General features: G+C 42.0%; 1 protein-coding gene across 1 annotated transcript; it reads left to right on the top strand.

Annotated features, from left to right (window-relative positions):
* Positions 1 to 68: 68 nt before the first annotated feature.
* LOC116982856 (nuclear receptor coactivator 5-like) lies at positions 69 to 22,284 on the top strand. The gene is made up of 10 exons (XM_033036371.1): positions 69 to 152; positions 5,146 to 5,210; positions 5,608 to 5,655; positions 5,970 to 6,046; positions 9,818 to 9,947; positions 10,623 to 10,822; positions 14,468 to 14,749; positions 16,163 to 16,228; positions 16,515 to 16,703; positions 20,701 to 22,284. Exons 2-10 carry the CDS (start codon positions 5,152 to 5,154, stop codon positions 20,739 to 20,741), a joined length of 1,092 nt encoding a protein of 363 aa, XP_032892262.1. The 5' UTR covers positions 69 to 152; positions 5,146 to 5,151; the 3' UTR covers positions 20,742 to 22,284.
* Positions 22,285 to 23,737: the final 1,453 nt, after the last annotated feature.

Here is a 23,737-nt window from a genome sequence, read left to right on the forward strand (position 1 = left end):
ATTGGCTGGCCTCGCCGCCGCCCAGCGCCCGATGACAACGGCGCCCTGATTGGGCCGCAGGGAGGAGAGGGGATGGTGACGTCAGAGCAAGCGCGGGTTCCGGTTCCGGTCGCGGTCGTCGTCGGCGGCGTCGACGGAGAGTGCGTGAGGCGGTGAGTGTCGGCCCGCGGCCTCCTTTCCTGCTTCCCTCGGCCTGCCTGCCCCCCCCCACATTCCCTCCCCTCTCTCCCCCCCTCCCCCCACCCTCCCCCCCACATTCCCCCACCCGCCCCCCACATTCCCGCCCCCCTCCCCTCTCTCCCCCCCTCCCCCCACATTCCCCCTCCCCCCACATTCCCCCACCCGCCCCCCACATTCCCCCACCCGCCCCCCACATTCCCGCCCCCCTCCCCTCTCTCCCCCCCTCCCCCCACATTCCCCTCCCCCACATTCCCCCTCCCCCCACATTCCCCCACCCGCCCCCCACATTCCCGCCCCCCTCCCCTCTCTCCCCCCCGCCCCCACATTCCCCCACCCCCCCTCCCCCCACATTCCCCCACCCCCGCCCCACATTCCCCACCCCCCCCCACATTCCCCCACCCCCCCCCCACATTCCCCCACCCCCCCTCCCCCACCATTCCCCCCCCCCACTCCAACAACCACATTCCCCCCACGCCACCCCCACATTCCCCCAGCCCCCCTCCCCCCGTCCCCCCCTTACCTTCCCCCCACCCCCCGCCCCACATCCCTCCCCCCCCTCCCCCCACATTCCCCGCACCCGCCCCCTTCTTGCCCCCCATCCCTCTCTCTCACCCCCTCTCATGTCTCCCCCTCTTTCTCCCTCCACCTATCCCCTCTCTGCTCCCTCCCCTCTCCTCCTCTCCCCCCGCCCTCCCTCTCTTCTCCCCCCTCGCCTCCCCCTCGCATCTTCCTCCTTCCCTCCCCCCTCTCCCCCTCTCTCTCATCCTTCCCCCCCTCTCTCTCCATTCCCCCCCCCCCCCTCTCCTCCCCCCCCCCCCCCTCTCTCTCCCTCCTCCTCCCCCCTTCTCCTCCCTCCACCCCCGCGGCCACCTCACCTCCCGGGCATTGTTTACGCCTGGTGGAGCCGCCCCCACAGCTCCCTGTGCCGTTGGTTTGCGGGTGGGGGTGTCCGTGAGGTCCCGTTGTTGGGGCCACGACTCTGCCTTTGTTGCTGTGGGCTGTACGTGGCGGCGCGGCCTGCTCTGCTCTGTCCCCGCTCACCAGCCTTCCCGCCTATGCTGCTGACTCTCCCTCCCTTCCCTCCACCCCTCTTCCCTTCCCTCCACCCCTCTTCCCTTCCCCTTTCCCTCCACCCCTCTTTCCTTCCCCTTTCCCTCTTTTCCCTTCCCTCACTCCCTATACTTCCATCCCTCACCTCCATCCTGGCTTGACAAATCCTACTCCTCCAACTTTAATTCAACCAAATCCTTTCCCTGCAGGCCTTCCCCAATCCCTGGCCTGAAACCAGTCTAGTGCTGGTTTGTAACATAGTGTTTTGGAGGCTCTGTATGTATTTGATGCTGATATGTTAAGAATTTATTGAGAAAGTCGACTCCTTGCAAGCAGTTTAGAAGGGAAAAAATGCTATTCAATTAGAGTAGATTTTTAAGATCTAACACGCACAAGTCAACTATTTTCCAAATTTGAGATGGTCTGAAACCCACAATTGTCATTAAATGGAATAAAGTATTTATTTAAAAGTGTTTTACACTAGGAAATGGGGGCAGGTCTTCAGAGCTGTCCCACTATTTAGTATGATCATGACTATTCTATGCTGGTGTTACTTCTTCATATCCTGTTCCATGATCTATCAAATATTTATCTTTCATTTTAAATAGAAACATAGAAAATAGGTGCAGGAGTAGGCCATTTGGCCCTTCGAGCCTGCACCGCCATTCGATATAATCATGGCTGATCATCCAACTCGGTATCCCATCCCTGCCTTCTCTCCATACCCCCTGATCCCTTTAGCCACAAGGGCCACATCTAACTCCCTCTTAAATATAGCCAATGAACTGGCCTCAACTACCTTCTGTGGCAGAGAATTCCACAGATTCACCACTCACTGTGTAAAAAATGATTTTCTCATCTCGGACCTAAAAGACTTCCCTCTTATCTTCAACGTTTGCATTTTATAGCCATGAAATTTGCAAATAATAATGGGAACACATGGTTGGTTTTGCACCAGATCTATCAGATTTGTCAGAAGCGGTAAATTGACATTTGCATTTAACTATCCTTTTTGCTAACACTTGAATTACTCTGTAAAATCAAAAGTTTAGTTTAGAGATACAGCACGGAAACAGGCCCTTCAGCCCACCATCCGCGCCGACTAGCGATCACCAAGAATGCGGACTCCTGATCCTGACAGGAGGTGATCCTGTCATATAATTTTCATTAGATGAACTTGAGTTTGTTGAAATTATTTATTCTTTGGTGTTGCTCAACTTTGTTTCAACAAGTATACTTGGTAGCTTTGAGATTGTGCTGCGGAATCAAATTTCATAATTGCCATGTTGTATACAAAAACATTAATGTGTTAGTTTGTTGACTTTCCATTGTTGAAGATAAACTGTCTGTGTCACAGTGGTTAGAACATAGTGATTTTGTTTTTGTTGATCATCAAGGTGTCAACTTATAACAGTAATTTATTTGTTTTGCAACTACTGCATGTCTTGCTGAGTAGTTTCAGCATTCCCCATATTTACTTTAGGTTTCCAGCATATTTTGTGGAGCTTCTAGTCTTATGGTATAGAATTGAAAAAGAGTGCAGTTGGATATTTTTCCCCAATTCTGTCAAGATGCTCGAGGAATAAATCTAATTTGAAAGAGTGTATTTGTTGCCAAGTGCCCATTGTGCATAGTTACCTTTCAAGCAAACTAGCTCTTTGGTCTGGGTCTGTTAGAGCCACTGGGCTTTTTATAAAGGGACACATTAACCTACATAAATAGTAGCTTCCACCTTTTAAATTGACAGCATGTTTGCGTGTGCATGAGTGCTCGTATACATAAATGTCAATTTGAGCAATGGCGTGAGAATAAAAAACACAGGAAATGGAATGAGTGTACATTAAGTTTGTGAAGGAAGTTCATATGATAATTAGATATTTTGACAACTGGAACAGTACAGCACAGGAACAGGCCTTTGCGATGGTACTCCAAAGGCATGCCACCCTCTGAGACAACATTTTACCTCATGTCTTAAATAGCAAATCCTTGTTTTGCAACATTGCATCCTGCCACCAGAGGAACACCATCATCACATCCACCTTGTTAAGCCTCTTCAGGATCTTGCCTGTTTCAAAAGTACCGCATATTGTGTGTGGTCTGGTAACTTGGTGTTAAGGCAAAATACAGTTCTAGTTTGTTATTATCCAGCTGCCGTTTGGGCTAAGTTTATGACAAACTACTTACTCAGTATAGGGTGATTTCACGAAAGGTCACTGGAGCGTAAATCCCCACTCACGTGACCGAAAATTTTAACTGGGGGACAAGCGTCACTTCCGGTACATGTTAGTGGATGGGAAAACACGCACTTTCACACCCGTTAAAAACATCGAAAACGGCCAGGTTTTGAGCTGCAATTAAGTGAGCCGGTCGGGGTGACCGTGAGGAACAGCTACCTAAATTTACAGTCCAAAGAAATGATGGAAACTAAGGTAAATACAAGAGGGAGCTGAAGGTGTAAAAACGGCGGAAGTTGATTGCCGACATTTTTCGTGGAGATTTAAAGATCCAAAATATCGGGAATTATCGCGTTTGCTCGCTGCATTTCATCAAAAGTGGCATTATTGACTTTGTTATCTTTATTCATTTGCTAGATGAAAAGTATTAAAAGTTAGAAACCCGTCAGTAAAATTGCAAAATCGCCCATGGTTCTCGGGTGGATTTTAACATGCAAAATGAAAATGCTTCTGAAGCTCCATTTACCATTTAAATAATCGTAAACTCTCAATGCGTTTGGAAATCAATTTTACTGAGATGCAAGTTTACGATTATTTAAATGGTAAATGGAGCTTCAGAAGCGTTTTCATTTTGCATGTTAAAACCCACCCGAGAACCATGGGCGATTTTGCAATTTTACTGAAGGATTTCTAACTTTTAATACTTTTCATCTAGCAAATGAATAAAGATAACAAAGTCAATAATGCCACTTTTGATGAAATGCAGCGAGCAAATGTGATAATTCCCGATATTTTGGATCTTTAAATCTCCACGAAAAAATGTCGGCAATCAACTTCCGCCGTTTTTACACCTTCAGCTCCCTCTTGTATTTACCTTAGTTTCCATCTTTTCTTTGGACTGTAAATTTAGGTAGCTGTTCCTCACGGTCACCCCGACTGGCTCACTTAATTGCAGCTCAAAAACGGGCCGTTTTCGATGTTTTTAACGGGTGTGAAAGTGCGTGTTTTCCCATCCACTAACATGTACCGGAAGTGACGCTTGTCCCCCAGTTAAAAATTTCGGTCACGTGAGTGGGGATTTACGCTCCAGTGACCTTTCGTGAAATCACCCTATAATTATTTAAGATGGAACTGCAGATGCTGGAAAATCGAAGGTAGACAAAAATGCTGGAGAAACTCAGCGGTTGAGGCAGCATCTCTGGAGCGAAGGAAATTGGCAACGTTTCGGGTCGAGACCCTTCTACTCAGTATAATTAATCTGTGAGTTATGCCCCTGTCCCATTTAGGAAACCTGAATGGAAACCTCTGGAGACTTTGCGCCCCACCCAAGGTTTCCGTGCGGTTCCCGGAGGTTTTTGTCAGTCTCCCTACCTGCTTCCACTACCTGCAACCTCCAGGAACCGCATGGAAACCTTGGGTGGGGCGCAAAGTCTCCAGAGGTTTCTGTTCAGGTTTCCTAAGTGGGGCAGGGACATTAGCCTGTGAGATGTTTTGTACCTTGAAATGTACATTTTAACCTGTTACCTATCAATCTGCAATGTTATCGCACTGTTTAGATTCCTACTTCATTTTTTATAAAAAATGCAGTTTCTTCTGAATTGTTTTGAAGGTATAAGGGCAAAGACAGATATAGGATTGTGAATGCATTCAAAGCAAAATGTGCAAATGGTCAATTTATTTCTTGAAGCTATTGAAGAAAAGGACTTTTAGTTGATGCTTTCTCAATCACTTATTTCTGTAGGTAAAGATGGCTACTTGGATAAAACCTAGGGTGGCCCAAACACACAAACTGAGCGCAGATGGAAGGTAAGGGAAGTTTAAAAATAATATGTACTATTCTATGAAGGGATTGTTCGTCTAATTTTGGCTGGTTCTATCATTAATATTTGTCAATTTTTAGAAATTTAATGACAATTCCTCTGGAATAGTCCAATGTAGAATTCCATTGTTCAAATATTGCTAATTTCCATTGAAAAGAGCTCTGTTCTATAGTGGAAGTTGACGTGACTGTTTGGAAAACCACTAATGTATTACGTCAAGCCAACAAAGCTGGATATTTCCTGCAAGACTTTAATTGATTACCTGCATCTCTTGTCATTATGGCCAGCCTTCTGTGACAGTGCATAGAATGGGTTCTTTGTTATATTAAAATGGTTTCAACCCAATGCCTGGAAATTGACACTTTTGCTCTCTCTCCCTCAAGTGCTTACGCGTCCACAGAATACAACATTGCAAGAGAAGCTGTGCCAAGGTATGGAAGATAAAGTTCAGAAAATATGGAATTAAGGTCGTGATCAAAACGTTGTGCTTGAGGAACGCGGTAGATAAGTCAGCATCACTGGGGGAACGGATAGGCGATGCATCTGGTCCCAAAATATCGCCTGTCCAGTTCCACCACAGTAGAGGATTGTGTTCTGAAGCTTGCAATGACAGCTTTCATATTGTACAATTGCTTTCTTGCTTATATAATTTAGTTAACTGCAAAAATTGCGATATCTTTGTTTTCATTGGATAAGTAGAACCTCATTTTATAGCATTCATATTTATCTGTTTGTCCTCTTTTAGAACAAATGAAGTGGTGGAATATTATAGTGGTTATCCTGAAGGTTACACTGCAGAGGATTACAACTACACCTGGACTGGTATGATCAACTATTATGCTCCTGCATGTTGTGGCATTCTCAAAATATTGAGTAGAAAATTAATAAAGTAGTTTTTCAATGCAATGTGGTTATGGAATAATTGGAAGAGCAAATAGGATAGCGGAGAGGCTCAACTTGTAGTTTAAACAAGAGGTCCGAATCAATGGTTTATTTAACCTTCTCTCCTATCCGTTCCCAGGCTCGACCCATGATCTAGTGATCTCATCTCTTTTTTTCCCCCTGTCCTTTCTCCACATAGCCACTCCTTATCCTGAGTGTTCTGCTACTTGGTCACGTGCAATTAAGTTGTGCTTAAACTACAGTCAGAACATTTTGATGCAAGTTAGGCATCTAAAATTAACCTGCTCAGGGTAATGTTTTTCCAAAGGACAACATTCTTGGAATTGGATTTTGTTAATGTAAACCTCCTGGATCTGAGGGCTGAGTATAAAAATATACAATGCTGGATTCTGGCAATGCCATTCCCCTTTAATAATTTGGTATGGTGTTGTGATTTGCTTTTGCCTTGGGAAGGCTATCTTGTGAAGGAGGGTGCTGATGTTTGAATAGCCAGGTTTGGGACTACTTCCCAGGAATTCGACTTTAAAATAAGGTGTGGGACAATGCCATTTACATGGGACAAAGACCATGAGTCATGATGTCCAACGTAAGCAAATTCTGTGGGTTCTGTGCTTAACATCTCAACAATTTGGTAAATTTTATTTTACTATTTATCATAAGTTGTAGGAGCAGAATTAGGCCATTCGGCCCATCAGGTCATCGACTTTGCCTCCACAGCCGTCTATGGTAATGAATTCCATGGAAATGAATTTCAGGCCTAAATATTTTTCAGCATCATTATTACACTTCATTGATATCCTTAAGTCTTGGCTTATGCAGAGAACTTGAGGCTGTTGTGGAGGCAACAGGGAAACTAGTGACTGGATTATGTCCAGGGTTTGAGGGATTAAATGAAATTCATTTATTCATCTTTCAGGATCTGGGTGTTGCTGGCAAAACCCAACGGTCCATGAGAAGGTGCAGGTGTGACCTCTGCGGTTTCTCTGGTGGAGGTACTGCCAAATTGCTTTTGGGTAGATTTAGAGTCCGTAACAATGAAGGAAAGTGATGTGTTTGCTACTCAGGGTGGGGTGCAACTTGAAAGGGAGCCTGCAGGTGCTTGTGTTCCCAGATTCCTGAAGCTTCTATTCTTACCGCAGACAGAATCATTTGGGCGAGTAACTGCGGTGCAATTTGTAAATTGTACACACAGTGGACACTTTGTGGTGAAGGGGATAAATGTTTATAGTGGAACAGCTGATGATGGAGCAGACTACGGATGGTGTTGAAGTTATCCTCTTCCGTACAATTTAATCAGTCTTTTGACTGATCCCCTCCCTACCTTATTCCATCTTGGGAAACAAGGTTGGGGAAGTGACTGAAATGTCAGTGGGGCGGCACCTTGAATCCAGTGTCCACTGATTTTCTGGAAACTGGGGGTGGTCTGACGACCCCCCCCACCACTTAATCCGGACAAAAATCCGAGCAACACGGATAATCCAGAAAAGCCCTGGAATTTAGGGAGCTGGAAAATTGGTGGTGGACTTGCAGTAAAGATTCGCAAACCTCTGACCTGTGATTGTAGCTGTTTTTGTTTAGTCTGGTTTCTCGGTCATGGGCGGTCTTCAGGATGTTGATGGCAGGGGGATTAATGCTAATGCCACTGCATGTCAAGGATAGGTGGTCAAACTTTCCCATAGTACAATCAATTGACTGGCACATTTGCAGCACAAGTGTTTCTAGCTGTTGATCAACCCCAGTCACATATGTTGGCAAAGTCTTGCTACATGAAAGTATGGACTGCTTCATTGTTGGGAGTTGAAGTGGAATTAAACTCTGTGCAAACAGCACTGAACATTCTAAGTTCTGACCTTATGGTGAAAAAAAGTAATTGAAGCAGCTACAGGTGTTTGAACCAAGAACTCAATCCTGAGGAACTCTGATGGTGATGTTCTGCGGTTAGGGTCTCATTGATCTTCAACAACCAAGCCAAATCGACTTTTGTGCAAGGTACGACTCCAACCACGGGTGGGTTTTCCACTTGATGTCCACTGATTTACAGGGCTCCTTCATGTCACACTTGGTCGAATGCAGCCCTGGTGTCAAGGACACTCAAGTGCCTGTCCCACTTACATGATTCTTTTCGATGACTTGCCGGCACCTGTCATTGTTGCAGCAGGTCGTCAAAAATGTTCAAAATGTTGAAAATCCAGCGGCGACCAGGAAAAGGGTACGACTCTTTGGGTGACTAATCACGACCATACAGGCGTCACCTTGCTCCAGGCCCTTTACTCTCACCTAGCTGGTGTTTTTGAACATGGGCTACTGTGAGATCTAAAGCTGTACAAAAACTAAGCTGAGCATTATGAACACTGATTTTGTATGTATTGCTGGATTGCACTGATGCCTTCCCATCACTTTTTGTGTAGGATTGATTTGCCCTGGCTTTTGTGAATGTGATGTGTAGTTGAGCAATTTTCCATGGTGGATAGGTGACAATGTTGTACCTGTACTGGAACAGCTCAGTGATAGATGTGAAGTTCCCATGGGATTCAACCCCCCCCCCCCCCCCTCCCCATTCTATCATACTCCCACAATTCAGGCAGTTTCATTGCCCATTGATTGAACAATGGGCATGTCTTTGGGGAGTGGGAGGGAACCCTATCGAAACAGAGAGTGCAAACTTCATACAGCAGGCAGTGCAGGTCGGGATTGAGCGCATATTGCAGGAGCTGAATACTGGCTGTGACACATGGCTTATAATTAGTTTCCTATAAAAAAGACCTGTTTATCTCTTATTGCAGATATATCTATAATATCACGTGTCGATCAGTGTTGGGCTATTCAAAGCAAATAAAATCAGTGGTTTGTAGAGTGAGAAGAGTTGATTCGGAATTTAAATTACTTGGAAAAGTTGAATGCAATTAGTTAAAATTAAGTTCACAATTTACAGATAATAAGTTCAAAACTCTTACATAAAATTGTTTGTTCCAATGAACGGCAGAATTTGTTTTCTCGCTCTCTCTCTCTCTCTTCAACCCATCCGTTCTCCCAACCCTCTTATCAATCTATCGTGATTTTTGTGTATTTTGCAACTTGCAGACAAAATCAACTCATGGATGGATGTCTGTAAAAAACTGTACCCTTCTGCCTGGTTCTGATTCTCTCAAACATTAAACTTTTTCGGCTGTTTTTCGAGAGAGAGCCATCCAGTGGCCTAATTATGTAACTGGAAGATGAAACATTTATATTGACAATGCATTATATTAAACTATGTCCAAACAACATCAAGGAGGCAAGGCATTCAGATTCATGCCATAAATGTAAGGATAGATGAATTACAAACTTCTTTGAAATTAACCATTGCCTTTGAGTTTCTCCTAGACGTGTTTAAAATACGTGAAGAAGCATTTTGCAAGATCTACGATATGATACCACTTTATTTATCCCAGAGGGAAATTAGTCTGCCACCAGTTAAAGTTACAGTTACAAGGCATTGAAAGTGAAATCTACATGTCAAATTATTTTAAATCGTACAAATAATGTGGCAAATATTCAAAAATAACATATGACAAATCATGACATGTTGCAATAATCTAAATTAAGTTTAATTTTTCCCTCCACAAAATAAATAAGCATCCTTGAGGCTGGAATTAAAATGAATCATTTGGATTTATTTTAAAGTATTGGATTGTATTTTCTTGGTCCTAGGAGAAGCCTGCAGGCCTGAAGATGGTCGCCGAGAAGAACTTTATCAGCAGTTCTATAAAGAATTGGAGGAGGATTACAACAAAGAAAAGCACGCTGATTGTGTTGTCATAGCCCTAAGCAAGCAACAAGGGTAAATCTCAGGAATGTTTGCGTACTTTTCTACTTATTGTGATAAAAAGCATAGGTTGCTGAAGTTCTGCTTGTTATTGATGCATCGGTCAAATTAATTTAATATTTAGGGCCTGTTTGCAGTTTAGGATTGTAGACTTCGACTGATTAACCAGCCTAATCCATTCTACTAACAATCTGTTAACCGTTGTGTTTGAAATTTGATTACTACCTATGTAACTCTTTCCTATTATGTAAAGAATTGCTTCAATTTATTGCCCGGAATGAACCAAAATAGTTTATTTAATGCAATTTAACGGAACCTTCAGCAAACACGTTTCAAACTTGGCTTCTGAAAGTATAAGTAAATGAACATTAATGTCAACAGTCACCCTTATTAAATTGATGGTAAACCAGTAGAAACGAGGAACGTGCAAAGACACAAAGTGTGGAGTAACTCAGCGGGTCGGGCAGCAGTCCATGGTTGAGTGATGTTTCAGGTTGGGACCCTTTTTCAGACTAGTGATCCAGTTGCCAATTACTACTTCATCTGCAAACGCATTCGATTATTTAAGGTTTAAGCCTTTGAGTATTACTTTTGAAAAAAACTTGTGTGGCAACTTACAGCAAGTTAAATGTTCAATCTTGCTTTGGTTGACTAACTAACCAGAAAATGTTCCCCTGTTGCAATTTTAAGGGATTATGCCAAACTAATAGGACGTCGAGTGCAAGAGCTTGGACTTCTCGTGGATTTGGTCTACCTTAAATTAGAGTTGGCTCTGGATACTGCTCTGAAAGATGTTCGTGAAGAAGGTTCCCCCTTTTGTGTTGTTGTCGGTGGAGAACATCAGTCTCTTTCATCTTGCACAGTCATTATTTTGTATGCTGGCCACAAAGGTAACTTTTCAGCTTCCATAAAGATGCACTTACAATTCGTGAGATTTCCAATTTCACATTTATAATGAAATGTTTGTCACGTGTGAGTTTGGGCAGCACGGTGGTGCAGCGGTAGGGTTGCTGCCTTACAGCGCCAGAGGTCCGGGTTTAATCCTGACTACAGGTGCTGTCTGTATGGAGTTTGTACGTTTATGTTTATGTAGTTTTATTTGTATAGGGACAGTGCATATTAATAAATATTTACATGTAATACGCAAGATTGTAGCCAGTAGCTAATTTCCATCTTTAGTCCCTCTGGTAAACAAGGTAAACACATCACAACACAATCAATTAATAAGAAAAGAGACAAAACAAAAGACAAAAACAAAACAAAACAAACAATATGGTTTAGCCTGCAGTCATAACATAGAATAAATAACAAACACTCAACACAGTTTAAAGTCCCAAAGTCATTGTCTCTTCCCTCCTTGCTCTCCCTCTGCGCCGAGGCAATCCAAGCCTCCGATGTTGCGACCCCACCGGGTGATGGTAGGCAAGTCCCGCGGCTGAATCCGAGCTCCGCAAACGGACCGGTTCAAACTCCGCGGCCCGGGGCGGTCGAAGCTGCCGAAGCTGCCGTCCTCCAGTCCAGCGGACGCAGCTGTAGTTGCGGGAGCTCCGGAAAACAGGACTCAAGCTCCCGATGATGTCGTCCACTGGCCCACGGCCGAGCCTCCGAGGCTCCAAAGTCGGGTCGGAAGTTGTGTCGCACCGCAACCACAGCCCCGAAGTCGGCCAGGCTCGCGTTGGTAAGTCCTGGCTCTGCCTCCACAGCCTCGAGGTCGGTCGCAGTTGGAGGCCGCCAGCTCCGCGATAGGCCTCAGCGCAGACGGACACGGAGACGGGGATACGGCAGGAAAGGTCGCATCCCCCGAAGGAAGAGTCAAAAGACATGCCACACCCACCCCCCCACACATACACAGCCAAACAAACCGAAATAAACTGTAAAAACAGGACAAATGAAAATAAAAAACAGAAAAGACAAACGGACTGCAGGCGAGCCGCAGCTGCAAGGCAGCGCCGCCACTTCATATTCTCCCCGTGACCTGCGTGGGGTTTCCCCAGGTGCTCGGTTTCCCCCCACACTCCAAAAACTTACAGATTTGTCGGTTAATTGGCTTGGTAAAAATTGTAAATTGTCCCTAGTGTGTGGAGGATAGTGTTATTGTGCGGGGATTGCTGGTCGTAGCGGACCTGTTGGGCTGAAGGACCTGTTTCCGCGCTGTATCTCTCAACTAAACTGATACAGTAAGATGGAGTGCTTGCCCTTGTTTGAAATAATCTCCAATGTTTATATGCCTAAAAGGTTCTGTTATGATGTTCCTCAAATGAAAATATTAGGTCTGCCTATTAATAATAATTATTTGACTACAAGCAAAGGTACACCCTGCTTTGCTTGCTGTTAATGCTGAGATACATAACCATTTACATGTGTGAACATTAAAGCATTAAAACAACCTCGAGCAATTGGGAAGAGGGGTGTGTAAATGACCTTGTGTGTGCCTGCTCCTTAATATCTGTTTCTTAGCCAAATTAATGGGCTTGCTTTTCCTGTGCTAGGTCATGGCATCAGGAAATTAACACCATCTGACACATGTTATAAATCCATAAGCAGCTGAGATTCCTTTTCCCTCACAATTATTGTGCCAATGGATATAACTGAAACCCACTTTACAGGACACCACGTTTCACAAGGAATAGCAAGTCAGTAGGTTAATTGGGGGGGTGCAGAAAGACACTGTTTAGCAGACAAGGATAAGGGGTACTGATGTCAGTTTAAGATTAGTTCATGTTCAAGAAGGAACTGCAGATGCTGGAAAATCGAAGGTAGACACCTTCCATGTCTACAGTAGCCCTTGCTGTCTCCTCCCCTTCTCAGCTCTCCCTCAGCCCATCTGGCTCCTCCTCTTCCTTTCTCCTTTCTTCTCCCTGCCCCCCCCACCCTACATCAGTCTGAATAAGGGTTTCGGCCCGAAATGTTGCCTATTTCCTTCACTCCATAGATGCTGCTGCACCCGCTCAGTTTCTCCAGCACTTTTGTCTACCTAAGATTAGTTCATTACCAACATCAGTTAATTTGGAATTGATATTACTAATGGATGGATGTTTTTTTTAATTTTGTGATGGGGAAATGGGTACCTGGGTACCTGGGTGCTAATTTATTTTATCTTCACCCGAGCCCTGCAAATTGATTTGTTCAATTATTAAATCTGTCTGGAAATTTCAATCGTCTCTGAACAACATGGAACAAAGTTTGTCTTTTGTTTCTTACTGTCTAATTTAAGGACATTTAATACTCCGTTTTGTGTTTTTAATAAAATGGATTATAAGATCAATTTGACTTCAATCATTTGTTTTCATACGGTTTTGTTTTCAGTATCTGGATTTAATTTTTTGGCATGCGTATATGCATTTTAAATATTTGTCTCATTGACTTTAAATTATTGTAACAAGGACATGAAAGTAATTGTGATACAGAAAAAGCCTTCATTTTACAGTGGACATTCTTGCCCTGACCTGTAAAGACTATAATAATGCACTTGTAAGGAGCAACGGTTCACCAACATGTAAATATGTATGTACGGGCTTAGCAATCTATCGTTTTAAGTTTAAGGGGTAGGCCATTTAGGACTGAGATGAGAAAAACTTTTTCACCCAGAGAGTTGTGAATGTGGAATTCTCTGCCACAGACAGCAGTGGAGGCCAGATAGTTTGATATAGCTCTTAGAGCTAAGTAAATCAAAGGCTATGGGGATAAAGCAGGAACGGGGTACTGGTTTTGGATGATCAGCCATGATCAAATTGAATGGTGGTGCTGGCTCGAAGGGCCGAACAGCCTACTCCTGCATCTATTTTCCGTTTCTATGTTCCATTTCACTCTACAATGCTGGCAAATGTTGCCGTTGTCGGGAAAGTGAAAGTAAGAATCTTGAAATATTTGTTAGTTGTCCAATATTTTGAACCGGAGACCACGTAAGCAGATCAGGGTCAATGTGTCAGTTGTATCTGATTGTGTGTAAATCATTTGTTAAAATATGCAATTAAAACTTTCCTTCCGCAAAAGCTACACAGCTCTTCCAAGCTCCATCTCCCATTTTATACCATTGTTGAAGTTCTGCCCTTTATCCTTCTCAACACTAACTTCCCAAAGTGTATGTGAATTGATGACCTGAAAATTCATGATTTGGTATACTTGTAAGTCTGAGTGTTGCCTTCGACAAGCTGGGTACAAAGATGAATGGTTCTGCACCATTCTGGTATTCAGGGTGAAGGGAATTCTTGGACAAATGTGGACTATGGTCTGCCACTGGGACGTAACTGACACTTAGTACAATTAGGTGGTATTACTAGGTGAGTTGAAATTCAGATATAATTTGTGCAACGTTCTGACAAATGCACTGATGATCAATGAAAAGAACATTTAAAACTCTTTGTCATGTGTGGCTGACTATCGTCACAGAAACCTTGTTGGGACGTTTTTTGTTTTATTCTGAACCCCTTTTTGTACATTATCAAACCTCCTTGGTGTCACTTGCCACACTGAAGTTTCCTTTTCCAGGTTTACTGAGATCTTTGACCTATAATAAAGTTTCCTCTGTTCGACAGAGCATCGTAACATGCCTTTAGAAGATGCCTTGGACCTGATTTCCCGTGAGCATCAACGCATATTTGGTGAGAATCTGGAGAAAGAGCGGCTGGAGATTGCACACAAGGCGGCTAACTTGGCAGACGATTATCTTCACCGTGAGGCTTACAGCGAAAGCCATGTTGTGCCCACCACCGTCCGACATCTTATGTTTCTGGTTGGTGATGGAAAGCACCTTTATGCAGAGGAGCTGCAAGTCGTCATTGAATATTTGACCAAGCGAAAAGAGGGAGTTGAGACAGGTTAGTTCATTATTAAATGCTGAAGTAACTCAGCGGGACAGGCAGCATCTCTGCATAGAAGGAATGGGTGACGTTTTGGGTTGAGACCGTCTTTAGGCTCAGTCTGAAGAAGGGCCTCGACTGGAAATGTCACCTATTCCTTCTCTCCAGACATGCTGCCTGTCCCGCTGAGTTACTCCAGCTTTTTGTGTCTGGTTTAACCGAACATCTGCAGTTCCTTCCTGCATAGTTCATTATTAATCTGTTTTTGTGCAGAATTGATGAAGAAGCAATTAAAAAATCAGTTAATTTGGAATTAATGTTTAGATGCTGAAGATGAATTATCTTAAACTATATATAAGTATTTGTCCCAATAATGAAAATAATCCAAAGACTACTTTGGAATATTGGACAAAGAGACACAAAGAACATTGTATCAGACGGGTAATTCTGCGCTTTCTCTTTTTGCCTCATTCTGCATTTTGCATGGAGTTCATGGAGGTTGAAAATCCTGTTCTTTATTTATGATCCATGTCATTGAATATTTATCGTTCCCAGTCCCCTTATATTCATCCGCACCATAACAAGCGCACAATTGGCTTTAAACACTCGGAATAAAAGTAGGTGCCTTTAGAAAGGAAATTAGGAATTTATTTGTCAGAGGGTGGTGAATCTGTGGCATTCACTGCCACGGAAGTTCTGTGGCGGTCGAGTCATTGGATATCTTAAAGCAGTGATTGACAGATTCTTGATTAGTACAGGTGTCGGGGATTATGGGAAGAAAGCAGGCGAACGGGGTTGAGAGGGAAAGATAGATCAGCCATGATTGAATGGTGGAGTAGACTTGATGGGCTGAATGCCCTTATAGAGCTCCTGGAAAATATTGTGTTAACTGCACTTTGACATGCAGTCTGGCACAATAGTCAATATTTTTAAGGGCATCCACAATCATGGCAATTATCTCGACTGATAAAGTTTAAATCTGGCAAGCTGGGAAATATAAACGCAAATAAAACTGTTTTATCGTCTTCAAATCGCCCTACCAAAGGCCTAAGTTATAGGTTGTTTTAGACTACAGTTTGAAAATACCTGCTGGCAGCATCTCTGGAGAATAGGAATAGGTGATGTTTCAGGTCGAGGTTGTTCTTCAGACACAAAGCTGGAATAACTCGGCAGGACAGGCAGCATCTCTGGAGAAAAGGAATGGGTGACGTTTTGGGTCGAGGTTGTCCTTCAGACTCGGTCTGAAGAAGGGTCTCGACCTGAAACGTCAACCATTCTTTTTCTCCATAGATACTGTCTGTCCCGCTGAGTTATTCCAGCTTTTTGTGTCTTCAATCTAGGAGTTTAATTAGTTTTTTTGTAAAATTGTGCTAGTTTCGAGTTACTGAAAAGTTGAACAATGTTGATAATCTGATACATTTGTCTTGATAGAGGCGAATAGTAATTGGCAAACCTATCAAGAGGAGAGACCTGAAGCTTATCAGTGGCCCCATGAAGGTAAATGAGCAACGTTTCGCATTTCAGTAATAACTGACTACTCTCGTCTGAGACAAAGGACTGAAAAATGTATCTGCACTGCTTCAAAATTACTGTTTTATCGCGTAAATAAATTTACTGGCCTGTGTCTTCAAATCCTGCCAATAATCCCTGCTAATTTCAGTGCAAAAAGATACTGGTTTGAAATAAAGTAAGATCATACTGGCGAGGAATAGGAATTTGGTGTGTTAAAATGTAAGCGTATATTGTCATATATTTGTGCTTTAAAGTTTCTTTTATTTTCCAGCATCTCTTCAACAAGCTGCTGGAACTGAGAGTTATTATGACGTAGGCAGTGCTTCACAAACTTCCAACAAGCCCAAGCCCCTCCTTCCAACGCCAGTCAGGCCACCCCTTTTGGGTCACGCGCCTCTTTCTCAGAAAAAAACGCCTCTGTTGGGTGACCGGCCAATTAGGGCTCTTCTGCCAGCTCCAGGTTAGTACTTTTTCCTCAAAACGTAATGCAAAATGGTAAAAATCAGTCATAAATAAGTTAAACGTGTTACCTTAGTTTCCGAGCCTAACTTCTCAGATTATTAATCTGTATGTTTCAAAGTTGACTTTCATGGTTGCATGGTAAATAAAAATCAACTTTACCCAGGAACAGTCTGAAATATCTTTCTCCTTATTATCCAGCTCTTAATACAATTCAATAAGACGTCTTGTTGGGAGGTCATATTGCAGCTGTAAAAGACGTTGGTGAGGCCACATTTAGAGTATTGTGTTCAGTTCTAGGGGCTGTGTTATAGGAATCATGTTGTCACGCGGGAAAGGGTACAGAGTAGATTCATGAGGATGTTTCCCAGACTAGAGGGTCTGAGTTATAGGCAGAGGTTAAATAGGCTGGGACTCTATTCCTTGGAACACAGGAGGATATATAAGATCATGAAAGCTCCATTGATGCTGCCGCTGCCGCTGAGTTTCTCCAGCACTTTTGTCTATCTTCGATTTCTCAGCATCTGCAGTTCCTTCTTAAACATGAAAGGAATAGATCGGGTATATGCACAGTCTTGCCCAGAGTAGGTGAATCGTGGACCAGAAGCCATAGATTCAAGGTGAAGGGGAAAAGATTTAATAGGAATCTGAGGGGTAACTTTTTCCACACAAAAGAGGGTGGGTGGGTGTGTGGAACGAGCTGCCAGAGGAGGTAGTTGAGGCTGGGACGATCCCAACATTTAAGAAGCAGTTAGACAGGTACATGGATCGGACAGATTTGGAGGGATATGGACCAAATACAGGCAGGTGGGACACGTCGGTTGGTGTGGGCAAGTTGGACGGAAGGGACTGTTTCCACGCTGTATCACTCTTATGACTCTACTGACCCTTTTGCAGTCAGTTATGCAGCTCATTTTGCAGCACGCTAGCCTGAATCAGAAGGTTTTGGGTCCAGGTCCCTTGCCCAGAATCGTGAGGTTATAATTGTAGGCTGACGCTCCAATGTCGTCCTGGTGATGCTGGGGGTTCAGGCAATAAGATGAGATGTTAAACTATTCTCCTCTGTCATTCCACTGAGCGTCAGAATACTGCTGTGCCGCATTTTAAGACCGTTGCAGAAATACCTGGTGATGTTCCCAATATCCAGTCCTCAATCATCATTACCCAAGACAGATTATAGGGCGATTAGTACACAGCGGTAGCAATCTTGCCTTGCAATCTTCATTAAACACTTTGAGATAAAAGCATAAGTAAAAGTATGCCAAAGCAACACTCAAGATTGCCTGCCAATAAATATGACAAGGGCTGACTTCACTCTGGCCTCTTTCTTGCATATTCCCCATTACCTTTGAATTTCCAACACAAACCCTCCCAAGATTACTAACGCCCAATTTATGGAAATCCTGCATATGTGTGAGTTCCCATGATATTATTAAATTTGGCTGTCTGATGTAGGTGTGTACATTAGATCTTATCGGCAGAGTGTGTGGGTATGTGAGTGTGTGTGAGTGAATGAGCAAGCTGCGGGAGAGTCAGGGCCAGTTGGCCAGCACCTCTGTAAAAATACATGATCACCGTCTTTTCCTTTACTAGCTTGATAATTATTTTTCATGATAATTAAACTGTGCAATATTTTGTCATATTATTCAATTAAGTATGATATGTTTTACTGTACTAGTTATACACTGGGATGTAGTTTAGGCTATAATCTTGTTTGACCCTCTTGGAAGACTTGCCCCCCCCCCCCCCCAAGCAAAACCTGAAATGACGCCCCTGTTTGATAGCTCCGGCACCTAAAAAATTAGCACTGCAACACTGGGTAGCGCGGGAACTCACACGTCAGCCTGCCCTAGGCTACCAAGTTGAGGGTTTCAATGAAATTTTGAAATAAAAAAAGCAGTTCCATCCTTCCCATTAATGTGGTTGCATAAAATGTTATGATTTTGTTGGTTAACCTTGATTGATGGCTACATGTTGTTTTGAATTTCTTCCATTTGTTTTACTTAAGTTCTTTTTTGAGTTCATTAAAGTTATAAAACTGACATGTCTTTATTTTTACCTATGGCCAGCAAAAAAATTGCCAAATGTATATTGTGGCTCTCATGCTGAAAAACTTGGAGCCCCTTGTTGTAAGGTATAATTAAAACAATTACAGTGTAAATTAAGGGTAAACAAGCAAGGAAATTGTGACATTTCAAGGTATAATCAAAAAATAATCAAAAATTTCCTGTGTAAAGGATACTTCTCTCTAGTTAGCGTAAACAAGCAAGGAACAGGTATGCTACAAGTAGGTGCAGGTGTAATATCAAATATTTTCAATATGACAAATGTAAACAAGCAAGGAGTTGGTGTCATTTTAAGGTATGATTATCACAAATTTTCTGTGTAAGTTGTGACAAGCAAGTAAAATGTGTTATTCTAAGGTACGTTTATAAATATTACAGTATAAATTTAAGGGTAAACGGGCAAGAAAACGGTGTCATTTCAAGGTACAGTTATCAAACATGTTCTGCATAACTGGGGGCGCTGCCCTCTTTTACCCCCATCTCTCTTCCTCTTTTTTTCAGTTTTTTTCTGTCTTATGCCTGATGACTACAGAGGCCAGTGCGACAGGCTTGTAGTAATTAAGACCAGTAATCCTTGTCTTTTTGGGTACAGGGACAATAGTGAAGACAATAGTGAAGCAGGCAGGGGCAGTGCAGGTTTGCAGGGACTAGTTGAAAAGCAAAGTTTCCCTATTATCATGGTTTCATGTTGAACAACTAAGAGATGAGAAAATGGACCATCAGTGCTCTATTGAAGTACGAATATAGATAAGTTAACCACTTTGTGTGCAATTATTATGTAGTTTAGTGTCGTTCTGTGCAACCTGGATTAATGGAATGACTGATCACCTCAGATTTCCCTGAAAATCAGTGTATGTACATCAGAGCACACAAGTAACACAACAGACAGCAAGGTCTCAACTCCAAATTCCAATAGGCATTTGGCTATAATTCGAGCTATATCAATGGTTCATAACTTTGAGTTGAAAGTTGATTTTTTTTGCTGTGTTCTTTGTACCAGAGGTGTGCAAAACATGATTTTCAATCAAATCTGAGATGGTGGCCAGCCAACCTTCTTACTTTTATTTGGTACAGAATCAAATCATCCAATACCAAGCAACTTATATACAAGTCTCCGATAAACCATCAATGTTTGCTGGATTTTGGTCCTTGAAAATCGTTTTTTTGGGGACCTTGAAAGTCCTTGAAAAATCATTGAACTTATAGCTGTTCCATGTGCACGAACCCTGATTACAGATTAATTCCTCTTTAACCACTATGTCCAGTACTCCATATGTAGTCTCACTAAAGCCGTACACAGTTTTCGTCTGTTCTCTCCACAATTATGCTCCAGCTTTGTGGTCAAGACCAGATGACTTATTTGTAAGACACAATTTAAAAAAAAATATTTAGGTATCAGGTATCAGGAGCCATATTTCAAACTTTTGAAGGGGGTTAAGTTTAAATAAAAAATTGAGTAACAACCGGATTGTTAAAGGAACATACTCAGGATGACTTTTTTTAAAGTCATGCTGCGGGCATAGGAAAAATACAGGTGCAGAATAATTTCAGTGAATATTCAAACAGATGTGATTGGATTAATGTGACATTTGGAAATTTGAACCCCACTAATTCTAAAACTAAATTAGTACTTTGGGATGAATATAGGAGTGTACAGAACTGGTTAAAGTAGTGATTAGAAAACCAGGAGATGGCAAGTCGAAACCATAATTGCAGAATTCAAGTTTAAAGAAAATGTCTGCATATAACAACGAGATTTCAGTTTGAAGATATTATCTGTGATTGCTCCTGTGTTCGCAGTTGTAAGGTGCTGTAGGAATTTGCCTTGCAGGCTTGGGCCTCAACAATTTGTAATCTATATCAATGATTATATTGATTATTTAAAATCAATGATTTTATGTAGTAATGTGCGCTCTTTTCATTTCCCTTCAGGACATGCGTTAAAATTAGGTGCTCGACTCCAGTTACAGTAAAGAATGACAACTTTGAAGCATTAGAATGCATACTGCTTTGGAATAGTTTGTACCTTCAACACAAGATTATTTGATGAACACCAGACGATTACAACATCATACCGTACTAATACCATGGGACACCTTGATGAATAGTCACAGACTGTGAATTGTAAACTCTAGTATTTTAGCATTTTAAAACGATCCCATTATAAGTTCAAATTTATTTTAAAGATGTATGCCCAATGTCATGTACAAGGACCATTTTTATTGTAACTTATCAACGTCGCCATGAATAGTTTTGAAAAGATTGGGGAAAACGCCTTTGATAAATGTATCTTGCGATAGTTGTTTGTTTCATTTGTTAGATGTTTGTTGAAAAAAACTTCCCTCTGTCCTCAAGAACCTCTTTTACAAGGTTATACTGTATGGTGATTTTTTTAAATATATTTGGAGACATGAAATATGCTCTCCAGTACTTTTGGAATACACACTCTTCCATGTGAGTATATCTATTAAAGGTACATTGAGCAAACATCACCATACAACGTAATCTTGGCCGGATTTGTACAACTGTTGACTTGACTGCTTTTGTACTGAGCATAGGGGGATGCATTGATTTAATGAGAACCAAAATGTTCCGTATATTCCAATTAAAGTAATTAAATTTATTTAATGTATTGATATACACCTGTTAAATGAAGTTTCTAATTATTTTCAAGAACTGCTGAAGGGTGGAAACTTGAGAACCATTTTGGAAACCAGAGTTTTCAGTGTTACATCGTGAGACTTTTTAAGGGGTGTCTTTTGTAACTGAAAAAAAAATACGGTGGTATTTGAATGGAATAAAGATTCCACTTTTGTTTAAACCCGCAAATTATTTGGTGCAGCACGTTTTATGTTTGATTTAAAGTAGTGAGGAAAGTGTTAGGTAATCCAACTCTGGTTCACGTTTTCTTGTGTTTGCACTTAACCACTTTATCAACAAACAATATTTTGTTGGTTCTTTTAATTTTTCCCTCTCCGTTCGGAAGTTGCAAACTTTTTGTTTTTAATGCTCTCTCTTGAGTTGCCTATTTTGAGGTTAAAACTCAAATGTATTCTCGCTGTTCCATGTTCTTTGCTGAGAATTGTAGATCTTTTTTTCATTTTTTCCACATTTTTAAAACATTTTCTTTCAAAGGATTACCTATCCGCCTGTCATGCCTTGTTCTTTACTGGTGTCTGTTTTTTACCGGTTTCTCAATCCAGAGGAGAATGAATCCAATGCTTTTGGGGTAATTCGCTTCAGTGAGATGAGTAATATTCTTCCCCTTTGTTTTTAAGAGAAAAGCTAAAAATTGTTGTTCTTACTGAATACTTTGCCCTGTATAGGAAAATAACCACATTCCATAATATATACTGCAGGTTTGGGTGGTTACAATGTTTTTTTTGTTGCGTGGGGCAATACTTACCCGGTAAAGAGTGGAATGTTAGTATTTTATCAGATAGTTGCATACTAACCAGCAAAATATTTTGTAATGGTCCTGAAGTAAAGAAATTAAAAATCTTAAGGACATTTGAATTACTTGTTGCCATCTTTTCCATCTGTACATTTGATGAATGTTAAATCTTATTGAAGCCTTAATAAGGAAATATGGTTGTGTAATAGCTTTTACCAAATAGGGGAGAATTCCTGTTTAACTTCGGTAGTAATTTGAATGATTGGTCACAAATAATTGATTTTTCATAATTTTTGCATTGAATGGTTAAAAATATACCTGGTAAGTTTCATTGCAACACAATGTAAAATGAAGTGGGTGATGACGTAGTTCTATTTGTGCCTCAGTGCCAAGGATCTCTTCAAAAATGGTCTTTATTGGGTAGGATAATTGGAAAATGCACAACAAATAATCTTAGGATTATTTTAAGGATAAGGGGGAAATCTTTTAGGACCGAGAAAACATTTTTCACACAGAGTGGTGAATCTCTGGAATTCTCTGCCACAGAATGTAGTTGAGGCCAGTTCCTTGGCTATATTTAAGAGGGAGTTAGATGTGGCCCTTGTGGCTAAAGGGATCAGGGGGTATGGAGAGAAGGCAGGTACAGGATACCGAGTTGGATGATCAGCCATGATCATATTGAATGGCGGTGCAGGCTCGAAGGGGCGAATGGCCTACTCCTGCACCTATTTTCTATGTTTGTGTCTTAATCATTTCACAGCCCCCAACTTTGCTTTAGAGAAAGAAGCAGAATGTAGTTACGAGGTGAATAGTTAAGCATCTGGTGCCACCTCGGACGTAGCATATTTGGATATCTATATGAATCCTTCCACCTTGGAACCCATCAAACTGGATCCAGCTAAGGCTTAATGGTGGCACTGTAACTGGATTCAATGAGCTTGATCAGATCCAGTCCACTTACTGAACTCTGCTCCTGCCTATTTTAATCTAGTCCTGACATTTTATGAGAGCAGTCTCCATTATACATTCAAGCCACACATGACTTTGCTTTGTAGGACGACTTGCCTCTTAAGGTTGTGGATCATGAAGCTCTCTGCAACACAACTCCAGGATGGCTAAGAGCACAACAGGAGTCTAGAAAGCTGACTTCATCTGGGCCCCATTGTGAGAGCAATCAAGTTAGTTCCACGTCCCTGGCCTGCATGGTTCGGCAAGTATTCTCTTAGATCATTATTCAGCTAGCAGGAATCGAATCTGCATTCTCCTAAACATTCAGTGTCTTAAAATAAAAACCTGCCTTGGGTCACTTGGTTCGAATGCAAATTGGTTTAATACTCTGTCCCTCGCACCTAATCGCTCCACAGAATGGAAACATCTCGCTATCCACTGTTTCTACCATTCATGATTTAAATACCTCGCTCAGAATTCCAAACAACATTCCCTTGCAAAAACAATCCTAGCGTCTCCTGCCTTTCGCTTTTACTGAAGCCCCTCATCCCTGGAATTATTTTGGTAAATCTCATCCAGATCATTTCCATAGCTTTTAAATCTTATTGTGAAGTGCATTATATCTGT

This window comes from Amblyraja radiata, chromosome 17 (assembly GCF_010909765.2).
Source record: "Amblyraja radiata isolate CabotCenter1 chromosome 17, sAmbRad1.1.pri, whole genome shotgun sequence".
Classification (NCBI taxonomy): domain Eukaryota; kingdom Metazoa; phylum Chordata; class Chondrichthyes; order Rajiformes; family Rajidae; genus Amblyraja; species Amblyraja radiata.

What these genes read in the sequence shown, in the direction of transcription:
- LOC116982856 (XM_033036371.1), top strand. Translation starts at nt 5,152, where the DNA reads ATGGCTACTTGGATAAAACCTAGGGTGGCCCAAACACACAAACTGAGC. An exon ending in TTTGTATGCTGGCCACAAAG is followed by an intron (nt 10,823 to 14,467) that starts GTAACTTTTCAG and finishes TCTGTTCGACAG; the next exon opens with AGCATCGTAACATGCCTTTA. An exon ending in TTATCAGTGGCCCCATGAAG is followed by an intron (nt 16,229 to 16,514) that starts GTAAATGAGCAA and finishes TTTATTTTCCAG; the next exon opens with CATCTCTTCAACAAGCTGCT.